General features: G+C 29.2%; 1 protein-coding gene and 1 long non-coding RNA gene across 3 annotated transcripts; both read left to right on the top strand.

The window, feature by feature from the left end:
* Positions 1-1,234: 1,234 nt before the first annotated feature.
* Positions 1,235-5,592, top strand: LOC114402346 (ethylene receptor 2-like). 2 transcript variants are annotated; one of them, XM_028364875.1, is made up of 4 exons: positions 1,235-1,888; positions 2,195-2,281; positions 2,371-4,229; positions 4,784-5,592. In XM_028364875.1, the coding sequence occupies exons 3-4, from the start codon at positions 2,484-2,486 to the stop codon at positions 5,324-5,326; spliced, it is 2,289 nt and encodes a 762-aa protein (XP_028220676.1). In that variant the 5' UTR covers positions 1,235-1,888; positions 2,195-2,281; positions 2,371-2,483; the 3' UTR covers positions 5,327-5,592. The 2 variants fall into 2 exon arrangements, with proteins under 2 accessions (XP_028220676.1, XP_028220674.1); XM_028364873.1 differs by lacking the exon at positions 2,195-2,281 and having other exon boundaries at positions 1,236-1,888.
* A 3,539-nt stretch (positions 5,593-9,131) lies between these two features.
* On the top strand, positions 9,132-13,807 carry LOC114402980. Its single transcript, XR_003664561.1, has 2 exons — positions 9,132-9,858; positions 12,835-13,807. It is a non-coding gene; the product is annotated as an uncharacterized LOC114402980 (long non-coding RNA).
* The last annotated feature ends 5,865 nt before the right edge of the window (positions 13,808-19,672 follow it).

Consider the following 19,672-nt stretch of genomic DNA (forward strand, 5'->3'; position numbering starts at 1 on the left):
TAAAAAAATTGGATAAACTTAGAGTACAATTTTTTAATTACATTGTATATAATTTTGTAGTTAAATTTTGAGCAATAAAAAAATTGGATAAACTTAGAATACAATTTTTTATTTCTCAAAAGTAGTCCCAAATATACAATAGTCCCAAATATACAATAAACAATGTACTAAAATTAGTAAAATAAGCACTAATTTTGAGCAATAAAAAAACAAGAGACTAAAATAAATAATTTTTTTAGAATAACTAAAATTATTAAAAAAAAAGAAATGACTGAAAGTAATATAAAAAAATTTAATGAACTAAAAGTTGAAATTTAAAAAAGTTAAAGGATTAAAAAAATTATTTAATTCTAATTTTTTTTATGATTGTCATTTCGCATAAGTACAAGTTTTCAATACAAAAAAGACTACAACTTGAATTTAACAGTAGTGGGGATGTCTTGTTCTGTACACATAATTTTCTCAAGTGTTTTTATAATTTGGGATAACGCTATATACCTTGGTCTTATTTTATCCAGGCATGCGGATAATTCTGTGTGCGCTTCTGAACTAACAAGATGACCCAACTTTGCACTATGCTATAGGCACGTCGCACCTAATTCCAAACACCATTACAAAATGGTTCTTATGATAATTATCATTAGAACATTGATTAAGCTGTTTAAAAAAATATTTAGTTTATAAATCATAAAAAAACATAAAATAATTATAATAGTATAATTTTACACATCTTAATAAACATTTTTTTTTTAAGTTTTTAATCAATATCTCAACTACACTAATTAATATTTGTCTTAAAACATTACTCACCATTCTTCTTTCTACCGTGGGTCATGATAATTAATACCCTTAAATAAAAAAATAAGTATTTATTATAAAAATCATAATAAAATATAAAAAAATAAAAAATAGCCTAAATTTATGGATCCTAATAAAAGAAAATTTCTTTCTAGGTTGTTAAAGAATGCACTGCTGAGAAAACCGTTTATCGTTTGCCTTCTACTATAGAGCTCTAGAGAGAGAAAGGGAAACAAGTGGTGCTTCTGACACAAGAAGATCGAACATTGAACGGGGAATTCATAGGAAAATAAAACACACTTTTTTATTTTTAATAAAATAAATTATAAGCGGAGACATATACAGAGAGAGAAACCGAAAAGGAAGATGGGGTGAAAAATAAAACAAATCGTTTTTGGTGTGACGGGGACGTTTTGGTTCGTAAGAGCGTCCAAGTTCTCTTCATGTAAGAATGTGGGGTCCCCTTTTTCTCTCTCCTCTTCTTTCTAAATCCAACTCACCCCTTTCTCTTCTCCCACGAAACAACGGCGCTTTCTCTCTCCATGGTTTTGTGCTTTGGTTTCGCATTGCAAAATACCTCAAAAGCTTAAGACTTTAAGATTCCCTGCATACAATTCAACACTTCATTCTTTTTTTTTTTTTCTTCTTCACCTCGCTTGGGTTGGCTGTGGTGTAGGGACTGCGTTTTCCTCTCTCTGTTCTTTTGTTTGCTACGCTGAGCACTGGCCTTTTCCGCAAAAGGGTCGCACCCGGTTTCCCTGTGGAACAGTGAAGATGGTTTCTTTTTTATTTTTCTAATTGATATGTTGTTGGGATTTGGTGACTCCTTCTAGTGGGTTTCTTTCTTTGATCTTCCCAATGGTGGTGGAGGTGGGTGCATTTGTTGTTGTTGTGTATAATAAAGTAATGGACTTTGCTGGTGGAGCCTTTTGATTTGATGCTCAACAAACTACTACAGGAGATTTGGTTAATGTGTTGTTGCTATTGAGGTATCTTCAACAAACAAGGCTTTGGTCTTTCCAGGGTAAGGTTAAAGATCTGATGAAGGTGGAATATCTGATTGCATTAATGGCTTGTTGTAATTCCTCAGGTACTGTTACTTTTTTTCTTTTTGGACTGCATTACTGGGTTTTTTGTTTCTTTTTTTTTTTGTGTGTGTAGGGGGGGGGGGGGGGGGTGAAGGAGTATTAAACCTGTTGGACTTTGGTTTTTTTTAATAATATTTATTTTGGCTTTGCCTTCCCCCGGGTTTATAGCATAGCTTGGGTTTTCCTGATTCTTTTATTCCTTTTTTTTTTTATAAAATCCTTTTATTTTATATATTTGGGTTGATGGAAATGACCTCTTCACCTGTTGGCACTGTATTATTCACTGATTCATTACGTTCTATTAATAGGGTGGCATGAAAGAAAGAAGGTTAAAACTGAAATTCCAAGATTGAAATGTTGTAGATCGTTTAATTTGGGACAAGAATTAAATACTTGTATGTATTTTTATTTGGATCTCATGCTTTGCTTTTTCTTTGGCTTGGATCTTACTGAGTTTTCAATTTTTTTGTTCAACTGTTGATAGGGCAAGGCAATTGAAAGGGAGGAGGTTGGGGGGGTGTTCACTGGGGTATGACTATGGCCCATTAAATTATATCCTTAGATGGATTGAGGAAGTAGCAACATTAATTTGGATCAATGTTAAAAGCAGTGGCATCTGGGCTTGTGATTACTTCTATCCTCATATGTGTATCTGCAAATGATAATGGATTTCCTAGATGTAACTGTGATGATGAGGCCAGCTTGTGGACTATTGAAAGCATTCTGGAGTGTCAGAGAGTTGGTGATTTCTTGATTGCTGTGGCCTACTTCTCTATCCCTATTGAGCTGCTTTATTTTATCAGTTGCTCAAACGTCCCATTCAAATGGGTCCTGATTCAGTTCATTGCCTTCATTGTACTATGTGGATTGACACATTTGCTGAATGGGTGGACCTATGGCCCTCACACTTTCCAACTTATGGTGGCACTTACTGTCTCCAAAATACTCACTGCATTGGTGTCATGTGCCACTGCCATAACCCTCATCACTCTGATCCCATTGCTTCTCAAAGTGAAGGTCAGAGAGTTCATGCTGAAGAAAAAGACGTGGGATCTTGGACGTGAGGTTGATCATATTATGAGACAAAAGGAGGCTGCAATGCATGTAAGAATGCTTACTCAGGAGATACGTAAGTCACTCGATAGACATACGATTCTGTATACCACTTTGGTGGAGCTGTCTAAAACACTTGGCTTGCAAAATTGTGCTGTGTGGATGCCTAATGTTGATAAGACTGAGATGAACCTCACTCATGAATTGAATGGGAGGAATTTTAATTTGACTATACGCATTACTGATCCAGATGTTGTGAGAATTAAGGGAAGTGACGGTGTAAATATACTCAGCTCCGACTCAGCACTTGCTGTTGGGAGTAGAGGAGTTTCTGGAGAGGCAGGACCGGTTGCAGCAATTCGAATGCCAATGCTACGGGTTTGTAATTTCAAAGGAGGAACACCTGAGCTAAGACAGGCTTGTTATGCTATATTGGTCTTAATTCTTCCTTCTGGAGATAATCAGGAGCCTAGATCGTGGAGCAATCAGGAGCTGGAGATAATTAAGGTGGTTGCTGATCAGGTCGCAGTGGCTCTATCTCATGCTGCAATTCTTGAAGAGTCCCAACTTATGAGAGAGAAGTTGGAGGAGCAAAATCGAGCTTTGCAACAGGCAAAAAGGAATGCTTTGATGGCAAGCCAGGCAAGAAATGCATTTCAGAAAGTCATGAGTGATGGAATGAGGAGGCCAATGCACTCAATTTTGGGACTGCTTTCAATGATACAAGACGATAAATTAAAGAGTGAACAGAAACTTATTGTGGACGCGATGCTAAGGACCAGTAATGTCCTATCAAACTTGATAAACGATGCCATGGATAACTCAACTAAGGATGAAGGAAGATTTCCTTTGGAGATAAGGTCTTTTGGGTTACATTCCATGCTGAAGGAAGCAGCTTGTCTTTCCAAGTGCATGTGTGTTTATAAGGGCTTTGGTTTTATGGTTGAGGTTGAGAAGTGTTTGCCTGACAATGTTATGGGTGATGAGAGGAGGGTTTTTCAGGTAATTTTGCATATGGTTGGGAACCTACTGGAACACAACCATGGGGGAGGGATCCTTGTATATCGAGTTTTTGCAGAAACTGGAAGTCAGGGAAGGAGTGACAAAGGGTGGACAACCTGGAGACCAAGCTCTTCTAGTGGTGATGTAAATATTAGATTTGAGATAGGGATCAACAGTAGTGATTCTGAAGTTGGGAGCTCAATTTCTTCAGGATTTGGGGGTAGAAAATATAGCAGTGATAGGGTTGGGGGCAGATTGAGCTTCAGCATTTGCAAGAGGGTAGTCCAGGTGAGTTTTATAATGTTTATCATATGTATGCGTGGATATAGTAAATGCATTAAGATGCTGATTTACATTTTAGTCATGTGCTATATAAGTAGTATCTTTGCAGACTTTGGTGGAAGGAGGCTATTATGCAGTCCTTCAGTATTCCGCTAAATTTTCTTTTTGCCAGCCTTTAGATGATTCACCAGGGTGGTTGTTTATCCATATTTTTCATAGCTTGGTATGACAAAAATAACTGAATTTGGTTATTTTGTTTGGAGTTTTCATTGTTCATTTTCTCTTCCTTGAAATGTTTTAGGCGTAGCTCTGGGAGGTTGGAGGTAATGCATGTTGAGATTATTAACTAGTGCATACAATAGTTTATCTTTACTTTTCTTCTAGACATCCTTGATTAGTTAAAATTCATTACATGAATTAGGGTGTAGTTTTCTATTTTCTTCAGTACCTTAGATTTAAATTATACTGTTGTTTTAATTAGCAATGACTGTATTCTGTGTTTTTTTTTCTTGCCTTAATTTGGTTCTAAATTTCTATCTATTATGTTTTGTTATCTGCAGTTGATGCAGGGGAACATATGGTTAGTACCTTGTAATCATGGTTTTCCTCAAAGCATGACTCTTCTTCTTCGGTTTCAATTACGACCGTCCATTTCCATAGCCATCTCTGACCCTGGAGAAGGTTCAGAGCGCACTGATTCCAATTCAATGCTGAGAAATCTGCAAGTTCTTTTAGTCGAAAATGATGATGTAAATAGAGCAGTGACCCAAAGATTGCTTCAGAAACTAGGTTGTGTTGTAACTCCTGTTGCTTCAGGATTTGAATGCCTTACTGTCATTGGACCTGCAGGATGTTCTATTCAAGTCATTCTTTTAGATCTTCACATGCCTGATTTAGATGGCTTTGAGGTTGCCACGAGGATTCGGAAGTTTAGAAGTGGTAATCAACCTATGATTGTTGCCTTGACTGCAAGTGCAGAAGAAGATTTGTGGGAAAGATGCATGCAAGTTGGTATTAATGGAGTTATCCGCAAGCCAGTTTTGTTGCATGGAATTGCTAGTGAACTCAGAAGAATCCTCATGCAGGGAAATAATGTCCTTTGAGAATGGAATGGAGGGTGCAAGTTGTAACACTTAAGCATCTCAAGTATTTAAGTTATTATTTTAAGTCACATTCTTGGTAGAATTAGAACACAGCACTCTTTGGCTCCCACCTGCTAGCAATTTTTAGCTTAGAGATGTTATTATACAAACGATTTTCTTAAGGAAGAAAAAGATGGTATACAGATTAGTTCCTTTTCAGTAGTGTCTTGACGGTGTTATTGCCATGTATGTAGCTTCAAAATCTAATACATGCGTCTTCCCACATATATCCATACAATAAGAAGAATGAAAAAATAAATTATCTAAGAAGATATAACTCTAGGGTGTTTTTGGCTTCATTTTTTTTTGGAGATTATCTTTGTTTTTTTAATTTCTTCTACGAGAGCCTTGGAAAAAACAAAGTCTTTCAATAAGTTAAACCAAGTACGTATTCTGTATTCATTTATTTTTTTTTATAATAAGTTGTATATTTGTTTGTTCTCAATTATTCAGTTTTTTATTTGGAGTTTTCTAGGAAATAAATAGAGTTTCAAATGATCTATTATGGTTTGGGAGTCACTATTGTATGCTTAAGATTTCTCGAAACGTGGATTTCAAAGATGTGTAATACTATTAAATAACAACAATAAATGTCTTACAGTTGGATCATAAAAATGTATAAATATCATAAGGTTGTCCTGTCAACTTTTGGCACGCATCGAGAGAGACAGCCTTTAATAACTAACAGACTTGGATAAATTAGCTGAGAGATTATCGAAATCAATAAGCTAAAAATGGTTATAGGAAAATAAAAAAAGAAAACGTAAGAATTTTGGAGGGTTATAATATTGCTGCAGGTGCATTTGCAAAAGATGGAAAGTTTTATTGGGTTCAGAAATCGTGATCGGTTTCTCTATCAGAGAGAATAATAAACTTCATTGAATGTATGGGCCGGTTGTTTTAGAAGTTGAAACCATGCATGAACCTGGGCACGTACCTAGAACACTTGTCATTTTCACGTGGACCCTTCACTTATTTTAATTTCCCCGTGTCCCTTACAGGGTTAGCCCAACTTGCCTTTTGATATCATTATTGTATCTTATGCTTGTCTATTTGGCACATTCCTTTGTTTATCCTTTTTTTTCACTGTCAACTTTACCCTCTATAAGACCCAAACAAAGTGAAAATATTATAATAGAGAAAAACCACATTCACATATTTGGTAATCTCAAATTGGTGTGATGTAAACCTACTTTATTTTGTATTAAAAACAAACAAGAATTTTGTTTTATTAGGGTGTGATTGCTTTGATGGTAAACATAATGGGAATTAATTTTTAGGGTGTTTTGATAATTACACAGGAATTGATTTTATCCAACAAAATCATGGTAGTACCATAAAAAAATAATTAATTATTTCTCACCTTGAAGCTAATCCAAACATTTATTTGACTATAGTTAAATTTGATTTTATAAAAGTATGGATATTTTAGTTATTGTTAGGTAAAATTGATTTTGCCTCAACTTCAATTTCACTATAAGTGACAAAAAAGAAATTTTGAGTTGAGTTAAAAAATTTATTCTAGATTTTGTAGCAAAATTGTTTTTAAAAATATCCAAACATAAATTATTTTATAAAAAAAATAATTTTGACCAAAATCAATTTTACATACATTCATTTCAAATACACATTAAAAATAGTCTTAAAAGGGAATGGGAAAGTCATAGACTTATAGCTTTCAAAGTAAGCTAGTACGCTTAGTTCCCTTTTTCTGATAGAGTTAGAGAAATTGCAATTCGATTTGTTCCACTCTGCATTTGTAGGTTGGGTGGATTGACTTTTTTTTTCAGAGAAAAAAAATATGAAAATAAAAAATAGCCAAAAAGTAAAAAATAGGTTTAATATTTGTAAGTTAAAGTGAATAGATAAATATATAAAGAGTTGAATCGGATCAATGACTCTAACCCAAAGATTAAGCGAGTTGAAACACAATAGTCCAAAAAATAAAAAAATAAACCATGCTTTTAACAACTCAATCCATTGATAATGGTTAGCTGATGGGATGGAGCCCACGTTAACAACTATACTCGACCCTTTGTCATAGATGTGCATGACTCTATTAAAGGTTTCAATTCCCTTTGAGCTTAGAATGATAATCATGCTCGTATCCATAATAAAGTTTATTCAAGGTTTTTAAAGTTTGTAATCATGCCTATTTAAAAAAAAAAACGTTTGTAATCATGCCATTCCAAGTAAGTTGGGTTAGATGAAATAAAAAATATTCAATTAGTCGATTAAAAATAGAGAAATGACACTGACACTCACATCCTCTTTTCAATATTTTTGCTTGTGATTAATTAAAATTTGTTAAAAATTCTCATTTAATGATTCTTTTTCCTGATTTATATATAAAATCCATTAAAATTGATAATTTTAAATTTTTTTAACTAATCACAAAGTGTATGAGAGAGTATCTAGTATTTTTCTTAAAAATATTTAGTTTGACAAATTTAGTTCGAGTCAAAGTGTATATATATATATATATATATATATATTATGTTTTTTAAAAAAATATTAATAAAATTAGATGATGAAGAATAAATTATAATAAAATTTATATATTAAGTTAGGGTAATACAATATTATTTTTTAATCATATTATAAGTGTGAATTATTCATTAACTTTATCAATAATTAATTTTTGTTAAAAAAATTGATCACAAACTTAGAAACTTGTAAAGAAATTCTCTATTAAAAATTCTGTGCCTCTTAAGAATCTTATTTACTAATCTACAGATTTTTTATTTATTTATAAGACCTGAATTTAAGATCTTATGTAAAGGATATGAGTCCAATTTAACTCGGATTAACTAATCTAATTTAGTTAATACAAAATTATTAATTAATTATTAATATTATTTGCATGTCAATATTTATTTTATTTAGTATGACTAATTAAAATTAAAAAATATTTGAAATACTAATTTAATATATCTTGAGGTAAATTTAGACGATTATTTTGAACATTTATTACGTTTCTCATGATTCAAATTGAATCATGTTCCTTTCTAATTACTTTATTGAATAACTTTTTAACTTAATTAAAATTGAATCAAATTTATAAAAAATAAAATTATTCAATATTTCAAAAATAGAAAAAATATATATTTTGGAAAATATATGAAACTAAAAATTGTTTGATTATCATTTTTTTAAAATTTAACACAAATTATTAAGATAATAAAAAATTATAATTCAAAGGATTTAATTAACATAAAACACATTTAATAAACATTTATCATCAATGATATAAAAATTGGTATTACTTTGCATTATAAGGTGTGTATGTGAACTAGTTGAAGCAATGAAGGCTGAAGGAGTACAGGTGTTTCACCATTTCCCTTACATATTATATTAGCGATCACTTGCAGTTTGCAGCCGGACTTTGATTCATTTATACGACAACCTGAAAGGGGTGAATTTATTTCTGCAAACAGTTGATAAAATATACATTTTCTCGTCATTAGGAAATAGACCTATATCTTATTATATGCAAGTTCAACTTCCCGAAAACTATGATTTTATTTGCTAGGTGGTGAATGTTGTGCGAGGGGCTCTGCATCGCCACCCTAGTTGAATTATATATTATCTTATTAATCCAGTTCATTCTGGTCTCTCTCATCCACTAGTTGACCTCATATATATTAATTAATGTAAGCAAAAGAATTAAACATAGGCCGAAAGAATATATGTATTTGTTTAATTCACGGTTGCTTAATGTTCATCGTGCATGGACATAATCAAAAGTGAAAAATTATAAAGATCACACGTGCATATGCGCGTGTCTGTGTCTGTGTACCTTACTATATGAGTGAAGAAGTCTACGGTGATTTACTGCATCATGTACACCTTCAGGTGGGTCACATGCATCAGCTAAAAACAATTCCAAAAATATCTCTATATTAAATAAAATTGCAAAAGTGGTTCTGTTAGATCTCCCCAAGAAAAAAGTATATACCATTATCAACCTCGACTAAGTGAGTACTGTAAGTCATAGACACACATTTGAAAATTCACGTTATTGCTGCAGAATATCAATAGTTTGAGGAGTTCTTGGTTATCAATATCCATGTTGGGTTATGCCTATAAATATAATTAGATGCAGATGCTATATAGTTGAATCATAGTACAAGGAATTGGAATTAATAAAACTTGTGCAACGGTAAGTATTAACAGATGCATGGATTCTCATCCAACGCATGATGGTGGGAACACTTCTGATTTATAGAGTAATAGAGTATTAACGATTAAGGATAGTAACAATGATATACGGGGACCCCATTATTACAAACTCTCATTTGAGATCTCTTATATCTTTTTCCTCTCTCTTTTTTTATATATCGTATTACCTTAATTATATATCTATGCACTTTTCTCTTTTTTATCTTCTTCACTCGTAAGATTGATGTCAGGTAGCTTGAGAGATATGCATGCCACACATCCATGATCTCCAACGGAAATGAAGAGGAAGAAGAGGTGGTGTAAGAAATAAGGTACTAATTTGCATTTTTCTAAAAATATAGTAGATATATATCATCTGAACCTATAAAAAAATTATATATCAATGAAGATAAATTTAACGTTTAATAATTTTGTCAATTCATGTGATTTTTTAATGATATTAAACTTTAGCTGCATTTATAAAAGAGATAATTAAGAGTGAATTTGCTTGTGGCGAGGATTTGATCTCTCAATTGCAACTTTTCTTCCTTTATTATTTTTAGGACTAATAGGAGCTATCTAAAACATTCCCCCCCAAGAAAAACTGATAAACAAAACCCTAAATTTCAACATGGCCAACGGAAGACAACCTGAAAATGGAACCAAGGGATGATTAGGTCCAAAAGTTAGAACTTGCTATTTAGATTCCCATTTTACCTAAGTACACCCCTTTCTACCTCTCAATTACCCATTATACTTTTTTTCCCCTTAAAGAAGTACATTTCTTTTGCTTTCTAGAATTATATATACCTATTATGAAAATATATCATTGAAACTATAATTCAAATTTTTGGAGATATGCTTTCAAAATAGGTATATATTTTTCAATAAAATATCACTTAAGAATAAAATGGTTGACGAGAAATAAAAAAAAGACAAACACTTATCTTATATTTATATTTGTTAATTTTATTTTCATCCTAGCATTAGTGTTTTTTAAATCTTATCTAAAATCTTATTTTTATCATATCTTTATTATTCTTTAAATCTAATTTTAAACTATCTTCACCATATACATATTATATAATACTATATTTTCATCATTATTATATAATATTTTGTGTTTTCTTTTATGTGACATTATGTTTCAAGATACATTCATCACTAGCTTCATATATTATACACCTTAATTACAAAACAAAGCTATTGACAATGGTTTCTTTCCTTTAAGTGTGCTTGTTCATTTTCTAATCTAAGTCTACATCAACAATTCAGTGTCACATGAAGTTAGTGATGAATGTAACTTGAAACGAATTGCCACATTAAGAAAAATGCAAAAATATTCTATAATAATGATGAAAATGAAATATTATATAATGAATATATAGTGAAAATAGTTTAAAATTAGGGTTTAAAGAATAATAAAAAAAGATAAAAAAATATTTTATATAGGATTTAAAGAACTCTAATAATAAAATGAAAATAAGACTAGTATACATCGATACAAGATAAGCGTTTATAATTTTTTTTTTATATTTTTCATGAACTATCTTAATCCTTAAGTGATATTTGATTGAAAATATATATTTATTTTGGAAGTATATCTTTGAAACTATGAATCATAATTTTGGAGATACATTTCCATAATAGATATATGTAATCCTAGGAATACATTTCTAAAAAAAAAAGGGTAGTTCTTTAAGGAAAAGGATATAAGAGGAAGACTAGAGATAGAAAAAGGAAATAGGTGTACTTAGAAAAAAGAGGGAGTGAATATAGCAAGAGCCTAAAATTATCATCCTTGAGTGGGATAGCTCATTAGGCCTTGATGCACCCAAACCCGATAGTAGTGTGATTATGGCCCAAACCAAAATTAAAAGAAACTGCTAGATTTATTTTTTAGGAATTACTTTGGGCACCAGCCCACCTGCTGATACACCTAACAACTTAGGTGAAGTGGCAAAAATGTCCTTCACCTTTTTTTTAAAAAAAATACTTTCCAATTTTTTTCCCTACCGCTATAGTACTTGTCTTCATCTTCTCCCTTTGCGTTCGTTCTCCATTGCGCCTCTGCCTCTGTTGTTCGTGTTGCTGTTGCGCCGTCGCCTTAGTTGTCTTGTCGTTGTTTGTCGTCGTCGTAAGTGCTTTTCTCCTCATTTATTTGCACATTCATGGTGGTGGGGATTGGGGATCCGTATAAGGCATACAGATTGTCAATCCATATGTTTTATACAGATTAGCTAATCCGTATACTTCTTACGAATTGTTAATCTGTATGAAGCTTATGGATTGTCAATCCGTATGCTTCTTACAAATTACTAATCCGTATGAAACATACAGATTCTCAATCCGTAAGTTAAATTAAATTTATGGATTATCAATCCGTAAAATTAATTTTACTTACGAATTACCAATTCATATGTATTACGTAAAACAAAAATGAACACCTTACCTCTGCCATTAACAACCAAACCAGCCACCGCCACGACAACTTGTCGACCATCCACCAAAGAGGACACAAGAACGAATGACAAACTCTCACGGATAACTTCTAACAAAACGAATGACGATGAAGGAAAAATGAAAACAAGTTCGAAAAAAAAATGAAGGAAAACACTACTTATAAGACATGAGTATAATGGACATTTTCAAAATTTTGTTGGGTATACCAACAAATCTACTGGTTCTCAAAGTAAAACCCTTATTTTTTTTGTTGTACTCTCACTCTTTTTTTGTTTATGTGTTTACAAAAAGTTGTTGAGATTAATTCAAGAAAGAAAAAGCAAAAGTTTAATTGAGTGAAATGACAATTTTCACAAAAGGGCATTTTACAAAAGTTGCTTCCTTACTTTCATTGTGGATTTGGGTAGTGATTGATGTACGTTAAATGTCAATAAATAATATTTTTTGGGTTAGTTTGAATTATTGGATTGCTTTATATTTTAAAGAAAATGAGAAAGAAAAGAAAAGTTAGAAATGTAAATTGAAGGGGAAGTGAAAGAAAATAAAAGTTTAAATTTTTATTTCTAGAGAAGTCAATTATTTTCTTTTTACTTTTACTTTCTCTCCAACCAAACAAGGAAAAATATATCATCATCATATTTTTTTCTCTCTTTGTTTTCTTTTGTTCTACTTTCACATCTTCCAAATGGACCATAAGTGAAAAAAAGAAAGAAAAACATGCTAACACATTGCATATGATTCAAATTTAGCATTGGTGAAGCGAATTCTAAGAGCGACATTGGCTTCAACATTAAGTATACTATTGAGTGTATGTTAACACTAACTTTTTTTTTTAATTATTGGAGAAACTAAAAAAGAGACTATAGCGGAACAACTCATGGGACCCCTAGCTTCTTCGGATAGAATCATCCTAAGCATAGGGGAGGAGAAAGAATCCTAGTCAAAGCAAAACAACCTTGGTGGCTAATGTTTGCCAAAAAATCAGCACTTTTATTGGCCTCCCTATAGATATGAGAAATAAAGGGTTGTCAAACTCTCATCAAAAGCTGATTCAAAATACCCTTGAACAATGGCTTTAACAAGGCTGATATGAAAGAACCACGGTGAACAATGTGAACCACCGCAAGCGAGTCCATCTCAAAGATCACATGATGAAGGTTGAGCTCCCAGGAAACATGAATACGCATCTTCAATCGATAGCAAAGACTGAGATTAAGATGGAACGTGGCTCTAGGATTGCCTAAGGAATCACAAATTAGCCCCCCAGAAGCATCCTGATTCGAGCTAGAATAGTAAGATCTATCTATATTGATTTTGAACGTCCCATCAAGAGGTGGTTTCCATGACACCGAGATAGTACCTTGGGAAGCAACATTATGGCAGAAATATAAGGTGATCCAAAGTCAACGAAAGCAATACGGGCTTTAATCTTGTGCAGCAAGTTGAGAGGAAAATCAAATTGTTTATGTCTCTTCAAGGATTTCTGAAGGTTCAGAGTGATCCAACTAGATAGGCCTATGCCAATGGTTCAGATGAATTATTGAAGTCAAGAAAGCTTTGGCTACCTCAATCACGTAAGAAATGCATAATAGACTTCGGAGCGTCATCGCATCTATTCGACATATGGCGATGCTTCCATTCCTGATTGATCAACAAGCAACCATGCAACAACTTCCATAAAAGCAACCTACCCTAAAGGCTAACGCTAACTTAAATGTCAGAAATAGCGTTAGCTTAAGTCAATGCTAAGATCAAATTATATATAGTGTGTACTTGACCGATGCAAGTTTTTTTAAAACATTTTATTTTATTTATGAAGTATTTATCGATTTTGTTAATGACTAATATATGATTTTAAGGTTATTTTATAATAAAATTTGAAGCATTACATCAAGATAACATTAACTTAAGTGAGACTAATAATATATATTGATGTCGTGACTAGTTAATGGAGTAGTATCTTTCAACTATATAACACATTTTTTTATTGTGTAAATATGTGCTCAACTCTTAAAAATAAATTTCAAAAGATACTTATAAATTGTATTTAAACAATATCTTTACTTTGGTAATTGGATTTTTTTAGAAGTAGTAATTAGATTCTAAGTATATTTATGAAAATATTCTATCTGAACTCATATAAACAAAAATAATTAATTTCATATTAACTAAGAAATTTAGTTATATTATTTAATTTTTTTAATCTCAAGTAAAAAATAAAATTATTTCTAAAATAATCTTTATTGGAATTTGTTATCATGAATAAAAATAAAATTAAATAAATTATATTTTAAGAATGATAATGTTAAATATGATAAAATTAGTTAAATTTATTTATATTTAAATCTAAAATATAAGATTATATTTTTTATTATATATCATTCCAGAGAAAGTATAGGATTTCGATCTTTACCAACTAATCCCTTTGTTGACAGCCAACAATCCATTATTGTGGTATACAAAGTCATCAACACAACGAAACAACAGCGATAGGGAAGTTGGTAATTTGATAAACACGGAGCCACATTCAAGGGCCTCTTTTATTTACAACAATTGAGGTCTAATAAAGGTCACAGTTGCGACCAATAATCCTCTAGTACAACAATATTTTTGTCTCTGAAATATATAGTACTACCATTATTCAAGCTGGTTGTCTGAAAATTAAGTTGAACAGCATTAATTCATCGGGTCAAAGAAGATGATGTGTACTCCATGACAAAACCAAATAGAACTAGATCTTCCAAGAAAAGCCAATATTTTCCAGCATTTTTCTTGGGTGACATCTGATTCTACCCCACCATAACAAGTCTAATTCAATTCTCACCCTCACTTTTATATAAAAAGGTTTTAATGGGTGGTCGACATTTCATTAATGCAACCTTAGTGGATTTCTTTAAATGTAATCATGACTGATTTCCTAATTCTTCTTACAATCTCAAAGATAGGTAAATATAGTTGAAAGTGGTGGTACGCTTAAACTACTAAAGGCAAATAGGACAAGGGGAGAATATATACTTGTTTTTAAAAGGTGTTACACTAGTAGGGAGGATTATCTTAACGCGAGACTCGTAATTATTGGACTAAAAGGAGCCCATCAAAATTGTGACTTTACTTTGGAATGTTGTATTCAAGATTAACAACATTAGAATTAAATAAGCAAGGATTGAGAACTATGACACGTGAATCCATGTGAAGATGGGTCCTCCAAGCAGCTATTATGCCTCTAGGATACCTAGAGTTTCATAGTTAAACGTCTTTTTAAAGGCTTTGATTAAAGAGACACACTTGCCATACACCTTTTAATAAATTTGACATACACCATATATTATTAATTAACTTTGATTGAGATTTATATAAATTTAATTTTTATTCTTCTACTCATAAGACTCATTTTTTATTAGTTTTAACAAATAGCAATATATATTAAAAAATTGTGTTACTAACCCTCTTCATTTATCAAGTAATTTGAATTAAGTAAAGTTTTTAGTTCAATTATCAACTTTAGAAAATATTAACGGAGACAATGAATTGACTGACATATTTGTTTTCTAGTTTGAAGAAAAGATATATAGTGCTTCTCACATGAACTTGTGGATAAATATTTATTAACTAATGTGTTCTAGCTTGTGAAAATCGCTTTATTGACTTAATATGGTGTAGGGAAAAAATTACCGTCACAGCCCATCAACTACAATGCTGGGCATGGGAGATCGAGGATGCGCAGTTAGTAAAAATAATGGTTTTCTTTCTTTAAAAATTAAAAATATTCAAATGCTACTATAGATAAAGAGAGATAACAGAAGTTATAAACTCTATAATGATTTAAAAATAAATAAATACAATGCTAACAATAAAGTTAAAACCTATAGGATATTGTACACATTATCTCAATTCCTTACAGATTCCTAGTGAATTAAACGTACTCTATACCTCTCCTTTACAGAATCATTAGGTATAACACTTGTCATTTGTTTAAATATGAAAAAATGCATTTGACAAAGTCATTGTTCATTCATTTATTTATATGTATCATGTATCATATTATAAGGAATTTAAAAATTATTATTTTAAAATATTTTTTAACGAACTATTTTAATAATAATAGTAATAATATTTTCAGTATACATTTTTAGTCATTGAATTTAATAATAGTTACTTTTAGTATTGAATTTATTTAGTAAATTTTACAATTATAAACATCATAATATAATAACTATATATTACATTTAACAAAAATCTAATAATCATGTTCTCTGTTTAATGAATATAGCATTTAATTATAACATTCAAGTTTTTGATAAATATAAATCACATTCCATAAATAAAATAATTAATATTTCATATTTAATAATTATAAAATCATAAAAAAATTACTATACATTTTTAGCTATATTTTTTTTGTAATAATTACATTTTTAGTAATAAAATTTTAAAATAAATAGTATAAATATGTAAATTGGTGCTTGATTTAGGATATGAAATAGTTTTTTTAAAAAATTTAAGTTATAAATATAGAAAAAATTTGCAAACTTAATTGAATTGAAAATAGAAGAATCAAAATACAATTTAAACTAAAAATACTAACTAAGTAATTAAACTTTTGGTCAAATTAAAATTTTGGTCTCCTATAATTTCAAATCCTTAATTTTAGTCCTCCTATCTTTAAATCAAGACATTTAATTTCCATATTTTTCAGAATAAATAATTTTGATTATTTTGTTGGTTAATCATCCAAAATCAAATGTTACTTTGTTTAATTAATGTTATAAACACTATTTTACTTGCATCCTTAATTAAGAGTTATTCTTATATTTAATTATAAAAATTTATAAATTAAAATAAAATATTTAATATTTAATTTTATATGTATTTATTTTTATTAGATAATTTTATTTTAATATAAATTAATAAACTATTATATATAAAAATTGGTTCTTATTTTCTTATAATTTTTTAAAAATCATAAAAACTATATATAGATTATTTTAAAAAATATTGTATGTAATTTATACGTAAACTAAAAATAATATTTAAATAATGTAAAATTAAAAATGTATCACTTTTATAATTAAGATAAAAATTTATATTATTTATATATAAAAATAAATTTACATAATTTTTATTAATAATTTACATATTAATTATGTAATTTTCTTGATTTATATATTTGGTATTAAAAAAAATATTTACTAAATAATTTTTTATAGTTAAAACAAAAAGATTAACACGTAAGTTTGCTAAAAAAATAAATATTAAAATTTTATCAATTTATATAATTAGAATAAAAATAATTTACAAATATATAAAATGATATAAAATAAAATTAAAAAGCTTTATATATTAAATATTTTTAATTTCAATTTTATAATTTAAAAAAACTAATATCTCTTAACTAATGATACATATTAAATAATATTTATAAAGTTAAATAAATAAAATAAATATTTTAGTTGTTCATTATCTTATTTTTGAATAAAAAAAATCATGAATTCAATTTTTGTTTAAATATTTTTTCTTTTCTTACTTTATTTAATCTTTTGTAGTATAAGTGTCATGTTAACCGCTCACATTAGCATTACATCAACATTAATATATTAGTATTTAATTTTGGATGATTGATTGAGAGAAACATCAAAGTTTCTTATTCTGAAAAATAAAGAAATTAAATATTTTGATTTAAAAATAAAAAGAACAAAGTTAAATATTTATAAAAATTATAGTGACTTAAATTATAATTTATCCTAAACTTTTATATGATTATATGCTTGCTAAAGCTGGACGACATTAAATATGTACACGTGTATTTTTTTTGTCTTAGTATTCAAATATTATATTGATGGTTCCTAATAAATTTAAGCTAGATTAATTAAACTCATTTAAGAAGAAAAAAATTCATAAAAAAACTCATTTGAATTGGAGACTCCTTTTAAAGAAAACTAAGCTTTTGATTTCACTACTTGATCGACTCTTTAATCTTAATCTTGCGCATTTAGTAAAATCAATTTTCCTAAATGATAGACTAGGATTCAGACTATATTGTCTGACGACGTCTTAGATTGGGCTCTATAATACGACAATATATTTGTTTTTATTATTGGTGATGAAATGGAGTCCTATAACTTGCGTACTAATTAAGAGGCGTAAATCTCTTAACTATTGTATGAGTGACCATCATTAAAAAAAAACCAAGGTCATCTGACTTTTTCCAGTTATGATCGTGATTCCATATTCTTCATTAAATAATAAATATGGTGGAACATGCATGATAAATTGGAGCAGAAAGTCCAGCTTAAAAACGGCAAAAAATGGAGCATTTTGAAAGATAAAGGGATCAAAAAATTGAAGTGATACATGTACAATGAATTTATGGTAAAACGAAATAAAAGATATGGAGTATTGGCATGTTTGAATGATTATTTTAATTAAATTTTTATTTATAATTTTTTTGCTAAATAAAAGTTTACTTAAAAGCTTAACTGGTGTTTGGTAAAATAAATTTTTTTAAGAAAGTATTTAAAACTATTAAAATTAATAACCTAAAAAGAAATTATGCAAAAATCCTAAACCACTTTAATAAATTTTAAATAATTTTATAAAATATCCTATAAATCAATAAATTGAGGGAAGGGAAAGTGGGAAGAGAATTTGTTAATAACTTAAATTTTGAATATACAAAGATGATAAATAAATAAATTGTATGTATGAAATAATGAAATGAGAAAAAATAAAACAAGATATACCAATTAATTGTATGAGACAAAAGAAAAATAAATAAATAAATTGATGTAAAAAAACATTATCTCATAAAATTTCTTAAATTATACTTCTTAGTTTTTGAAATAAATATAGGACATGTTAATCCATCAATACAAAAAGAATAATTACACTGATCTTCCTAATTCATCGTGTACGCAATAAAGAAAGATTAATTTAAGGGTGTTTGACTCTCCATATTGCATGTTTGTCATTTTTTGTACTATAAAAAGGATGAATTACACTGATCTAATTCAATTTACGTTAGGGAAAGATTAATCTAAGAGTGATGTTAATGTTAAAAGTTTGACTCTCCACATTGCAGTTTCTCACGTTTTGACTTTTTTTAATATATATTAAAATGTTTTACACCTTATGTAATAAATAAAAATAACTTAAATTATCGAGAAATCTAACTTAAGTGATTATATTCAACAAGGTAAGTTGTTATAAGCCTTTGGTATCTGTGTTCATCTTCCATAGATAAAAAATAATAATTAAATTTAACCAACATTTTGGCAAAATTAGATAATAAAATATTCTTTTTATCCTTATAGTATTTTTTAAATTCACTTTTTGCTGAATTGCATAAGGTAGGATACTAGGGTATATTTTATGATACACTATTTATTTTAATCATTACAATATTTTATTTATTTTTCTTTCTCTTTCTTTTCTCTCAATCATAAATACCATAAGTGTGAGTTTTTTATTTTTATTTAAATGAGAACATTTTAAGATATAATATAAGATTATTATGGACCAAATATAGTAATCAAAACTAAACAAAATGTAATTAAAATATTTGATCTTTAGATAAAAAATATAAGAGTTCAAAACTAATTAGAAAAATTAAAAATATAATTATTCAAAATATTTTTTATCCATAAAATAAAATTAAAATTCATATAAAAATGCTATATAAACATG

The sequence above is a fragment of the Glycine soja genome, chromosome 20 (genome assembly GCF_004193775.1).
Source record: "Glycine soja cultivar W05 chromosome 20, ASM419377v2, whole genome shotgun sequence".
Taxonomy (NCBI): domain Eukaryota; kingdom Viridiplantae; phylum Streptophyta; class Magnoliopsida; order Fabales; family Fabaceae; genus Glycine; species Glycine soja.

What these genes read in the sequence shown, in the direction of transcription:
- LOC114402346 (XM_028364875.1), top strand. Translation starts at nt 2,484, where the DNA reads ATGTTAAAAGCAGTGGCATCTGGGCTTGTGATTACTTCTATCCTCATA. An exon ending in TTTGCAAGAGGGTAGTCCAG is followed by an intron (nt 4,230 to 4,783) that starts GTGAGTTTTATA and finishes TGTTATCTGCAG; the next exon opens with TTGATGCAGGGGAACATATG.